General features: G+C 43.5%; 1 protein-coding gene across 2 annotated transcripts in view; it reads right to left on the reverse strand.

Annotated features, from left to right (window-relative positions):
• ZNF277 (zinc finger protein 277) overlaps nt 1-5024 on the reverse strand; it is a 733870-nt gene extending 728846 nt beyond the window's left edge. For both annotated transcript variants that reach the window (XM_085653187.1, XM_085653186.1), the window contains exon 1: nt 4899-5024. In XM_085653187.1, the coding sequence (XP_085509313.1) occupies nt 4899-4941 (43 nt within the window). In that variant the 5' untranslated portion in view covers nt 4942-5024. The remainder of the gene's footprint in view (nt 1-4898) is intronic.
• Between the last annotated feature and the right edge of the window lie 976 nt (nt 5025-6000).

The following is a 6000-nucleotide window of genomic DNA, read 5'->3' on the forward strand; positions in this document are numbered from 1 at the left end:
CCTCTCTTTTTGGCTCTCCTCCATTGGCTGGCTTCCTAAACGGAGGCCAGCCATTGGAGGAGAGAGCCGTCCCTCCAAATAGACTCCGTCTTTTTCAGATTCGGGGGCGTGTTCCGTGCTGTTCTTTCCACTTTTTAGCCACGCCCTTTTTCGAACAGCAGGAACACGCCCCCGAATCCGAAAAAATTTCGAAGCTTCCATCCGCCATTTTTTTTCTGTCGTCTGGTCGTGAGGATCCATCCATCCGGCGCCGTCAGGGCCGGACTGGTATGTCCGGCCAATCCCCCGGTAGGCTGGAGGGGGTGGGGGCCGGTTTTGTGACAGGGGGACGGTTCTATTGATGGGGCCGATTTGGCCGTGTGGAACCGACCCCTGCGTGTGTCAGAGAGAGACAGTCATTACGAACAGCCAGGCATTACCTTTTCTTTGCTCCTTTCGTTTTTTTGCTTCTCTGTGAAATTGATCCAAAAACAGGAAAAACAGTCCTGGCAAGTATCACGCATCAGGCGAATGCGTATTTCACCACGCAGGCGCACTTGCAAGTTGCAAAAAAATAAACTTTTCGCAATCGCATGTCTTTCTGAGCTCCTCGGCAGTCTTGGCGTTGTAACAGATTTACCCGACGAGGGCACCAGCGTGATTAATCATGGCTGTTGGTTCCTGATGCTGCAGCACAAGTGGTGAACAGACTGACTGCAATCTCAATAAACTAGTGGCAGGCTACAGGGGTGGTAATGGGAGCGGCGCCGTGACATAGTTCTGTGCCGTGGGTATTTTATTATCTCCGTCAAACACTTGAGGGTCCCGACTGGCGGCGGCCTCTGGAGTTGCTCCTCAGCAGCCTAGAAGCACACCAGCCTCTCCTGTGCAGCTGCTTCGAGCCACACAATTATGCCGATGTTTATTGCAGAGGTAGTCATTGCGGCGAGGTCCAGCCCGTACAATTACCGCTCCTCGAGTCAACTCACATAGTAAATTGCGCCTCCAGTGAGGTATCAGTTTTCTACAAAGTGTACTTTACATTTTATTAATAGTGCTAGCGCGCTGCCAGTGCTTCCGGTTCTAATAATTTCAGTGCCAGTTTGTGACCTGAGTTTTTTGGACTAAATAGTAAAGATTGTGCTGCTTATTCACAGCGAAACCCTCTGCTGTGCAGTCCCAGCTATGTTTTTGCTTACTGGAGTGGCATCGTTCAATCAGAATGCAAAATGTCTTCAATTTGTAGCATTCCTTAAAAAGTAAAAATTTCTTTAATTGCAAATTGTCCTTGATTTATGTGTGGTAGGACGTTCCCGTCGTGCGCTCTCTATCAACATGTAACTAGCGTGTGTGGCAGAGTTGTTGGTTTTTTTTTTACAAGACATGCGAATACAGTGTAGGTGTCTTATTCCATTGTTGTAAAGGCAGAGGCCTAATTTGTCACAATTGTCTACTCTAAGCTATTAACCCAAGTTGTGCCAATGAAGCTTTGATTTTAGACTGAATTAATCTATTTATTAAACGGGTTCTCTTGGTTTCTTCTAGCGAACTTAATTCAGCACAGCTCACGTGTTCAGTATCTATATAGTAGCTCTCCGTGACAGCAAATTCTGAAAACAAATGTGTGCAGGGGCCCTTCTGTTCATCTGGGCACTGGGCAGTGTGCGGGCTCTGCATTCACCTTATAATGTTATGCAATTATTTCATAACCTGTTGCAGAGGCCTGCTTGGGAATTGTTTAGCAGTGACACAAGTGTATTTTAAACCGAACCCCTCTTGTTTTGCACATACTCCGGTTCTTATCTACATGACTGTGTTTTTGTCTTAACGATTGCATTTTATTTCCCATGGGCTGTTTCTTTAGTACATTGTGGCGTCTTGAGGTCACCTAAAAGCGATCTTGGGAGTTCTGTACTTCGTTTTCATGTTACACCTGACCTAGTGCTGTCATCCGTACCGGAGTGTGCACGTGCCCTGCTCTCCACATGCGGCCTAAGGAGAATATTGCTTGTAAGACCTGAACCCTTCTGTTTTTATAAATCACAAACCATAAACCTTTTTTTTTTAAAAGCAGTATGAAGACGGAAAAGGGAGAAATGGTCCCTTAAAAATAAAAACATGCTTGGACTAGTTACAGTTCACATTTAATGGTTCTAAAAATAATTTCTTAATTACCATGATTGATCATCTGTGTGCAATTTATATCCCATGAAGTTTTAAAACACAAGCCTTTTGCTAGCAGGTCCCCTTCCTGTAACATTCATCTTAGAAAGGGGCAGTAGGTTAGTAAGTTTGCAATTCAGGGGCACTGCAGCAGCTTGAAAGTCTTTCCAAAGCTTATTACTGTTTTTCAGGGCGTAAGTTCTGATATTTCGCTTTTTCCATAGACGTATGTGTTTGGTTTTATTTCAGGGGAAAATGTCTCTGTCACTGAGAACTGCAGTCATGCAGCCTGTCTCCGGTTAGTGCCCTTCCATTTCTGGTGCTTTGCTGCAGTTTTAAGACTTTGTTAGAGTTTCTTGTTGCTCAAATGGGTGTAATTTCTGATATTTATCTGTTTCCCTAATCTTCATTACTTGATTTTGCCCGCCGCGAAACAGTGTCACTCATAGTCATTGAAATGTCACTCATAATTTCACTGAAATTATGAAAATGTCACACATAGCAATCTGAAACCTTGGCAGCTATCAAAACATGTTTGCTGGAAACGTCTCTTTTTCTGATATTTTTCAATTTCTAAGTGTGCAGCCTCGGGGCGGAGAGAAATAAAACATTCAGAATATGAAAAATAACTAACTAACAAACTAAAGCAAGACAGGGTGGTTGCAAGGTTGCCAGATTGATTTATTCACACCTAAACCCATTAGCGCCACTTTACAGTGTATGCCAGTGAAGCGCTACTTTTGTTTTCTCATCTCTCAACATTGCTTACCCTGGGTGGGAAAGTGCACAATTTCTGGAGGTACCAAAATACCTGCTTGAACGGTGAATTGGAATTGTGTGTTTCTATGTGTGTAGCTGTGCATGTGTGTGGCTCAGTGTATCTGTAGCTCAATAAGTGCATAGGTGCCTCTGTGTGTGTGTATAGATGGCTCAGTATCTTTATGTGGCTAGCTCGGTATGTGTGTTAAGTGACTTTATGTCTCTAGCTAGCTCTGTATGTGTAAGTCAGTGGCTCTGTAAGTGGATGTCTGTAGCTCTGAATATTTGTGTGGATAGCTCTCTATCTGTGTCTGGCTGACTCTGTATGTGTGGCTCTGTATGTATGTCTGGGGGATACACTTTGTATGTGTGTGGCTCTGTGTGGGTGGTTCTGTATGTGTGTGGGGTTGGCTCTCTCACCAAGTCACTCTCTCTCCCTAACTCTCTCTCTCACTACCTCACTATCTCTCACTACCTCACTATCTCGCACTACCTCACTATCTCGCACTATACTACACTCTCTCTCACTAACTCTTTACCTCACTCTCTAACTCACTACTCAACTCTCTCTTTCTCACAGCAACACAATATCACTACCACAGTAACTATCTCTCACTCTAACACACTACTTAAAAACTTCACTCTCTCTCTATCTCACTACCTCACTCTCTATCACTACATCACTATCTATTTCTATCTCACTCTCACTACCTCACTATATCACAACACACTCTCTCAAAACTTCACTACATCACTCTCTCACTACCTCACAACTTCACTCTCTCTATCTCACTCTCTCTCTCTCAAATACACTAAGTCACTTACACTCACTCTTTCACTACCTCACTCTATCTCACTACATCACTCTCTGTTTCAATCTTAATACCTCACAACATCCCTCACTACCTCACTCTCTCTTTCACTACCTCAATCTTTCTCTCTCACAACATCACTCACTGTTTCTATCTCACTACGTCAGAAAATACCTCTCACTCACTAACTCACTCTTTCACTACCTCACTCTCTATCTACCTCACTCTCTCTCACTACATAACTCTCTATACATCACTACTCCCCTCTATATCACTACCTCACTATCTCACTACTTCTCTCTCTAAAAAGATCACTACCTCACTCTCTCACTACATCACTCTCTATATCACAACTTCACTCTCTCTCTAACTCACTACATCGCTCACTCTCTATCTCACTCTTTCTATCTCACTAACTCACTTTCACTGTCTCTTTCACTACCTCTCTCTATCTCACTACATCACAACAACACTCTGCTTACATCTCACTACCTCACAACATCCCTCTCCCTCACTACATCACTGTTTCACTACCTCACTCTCTCTCACTACATAACTCTCTCTCTACCTCACTACTCCACTCTATCTCACTACCTCACTATCTCACAACTTCTCTCTCTCAAAACATCACTACCTCACTCTCTAGCTCACAACCTCACTCTTTCTATCTCACTAACTCACTTTCACTATCTCTCTCTCTATCTCACTACATCACAACATCACTCTATGCTTATATATCACTACCTCACAACATCCCTCTCCCTCACTACCTCCCTCTCTCTATCTCACTATCTCACTATCTCACTACCTCACTCGCTATCTACCTCACTCTCTCTCACTACCTCACTCTCTATTTCAATGCCTCACTCCCTCTCTCTATCTCACTACCTCACTCTCTCTCTGCTAATGCAATAGGTATCACATATGCAAAAAAAAAAGCTAATGCCAATAGAAATGACAATGCCATTTATTTAGGGATACAATAATGGTAAAAAAAATAATGAGCAATACCAATAGCTCTACCTATAATATTGCCGAGACCATTGCATTGTAAATGCTTGTTTAGATGAAGCTTCTAGAGAAATAGGGGCGGAAACGAATCATTGGCATATACAGAATTTAGCAATGTCAGTAAATATTATATACTACAGGATCAGTGTCACGCTGTAGCAAGTAACCACATACCTGTTCCAGTACCCGTTAAACTTGCCTTTTCCGATGAGGCCATGTTACTTGTAATATTTACTTAAACGTGATCTGGGAGCATTGCAGCGAGGCTTGAAAAGGAAGCTGGAACAAATATAGAAAGAAGCCCAAAAGGCATCGAGTCTTCTTAAAGACGTAGACAGCCTAAGGGAAAGCCAATAGGTTTCCGAGAAAATGGTAGGTGGGTGCGCAGGAATATGTAATCACTGTTTTCGATAATAACATTGTAGTTTGAAATATGTATGAATAACCTTTGATTTAAAACACTAATTTCACAAGGAATCACTTCATTTGAGCATCGCGATAAACCTGCTCATTTCTATTACAATCTTTTGTAAAACAATGATCTAGGAAAATTAACTTTATATCGGTTATAATTGCAACACCAAGCGAGGTACAGCACCCATGCGCTTTTTAGGTAAACACAAGCGAGACTAAAGGACAGTAAGATTCTGACTAGAAATAGAAAATGGGCACTGTTGGTGAATAATACTGTGATGAGACAGCCATCTTAGAAGAGACTGTTATTTATTTTAATGTTCACTTTTTAAATGTTATTGGTGCAATTTTAAATAGCGCGTTGTGGACATATGTCCTGAAGGCAGGCGCGCAACACCCATTGGACTCACAGGGCTTCAGCCCCCTCCCCCCCCCCCCCCCTCGTGTGTGGCAGCCCGGGATGAGACACCTTCCCGGGCAAAAAAGCCGCCGCACCCGAGCACTTGCTGTTGTTTCACCCCTTCTAAGAGCCCCTGCAGCTCCACTCTGCCTATGGCTTAAAGTTCAGCCCCCCCCGAAATTTTTGCTCAGCCCCCCCCCCCCGAAATTTTTGCTCAGCCCCCCCCGAAATTTGGCTCTAGTTGCGCCTCTGCCTGAAGGCATCAGAGCGCTGTACAGCAGCAGCAGGATACATGGGTTACAGCGAGTTCCAGATACAGTGATGAAACTCAGACTTTTACGTCGAAGATGCGTGCAAGAGTTACCACGAGACAATTACAGCTGTTACTCCGAGGACCTATGAAATTAACACATCTATTTAGATGGTAGGGTCACATAATGAAGGTGGGTCTGATCATGGTGA

Source organism: Triturus cristatus, chromosome 4_1, assembly GCF_964204655.1.
Source record: "Triturus cristatus chromosome 4_1, aTriCri1.1, whole genome shotgun sequence".
NCBI lineage: Eukaryota > Metazoa > Chordata > Amphibia > Caudata > Salamandridae > Triturus > Triturus cristatus.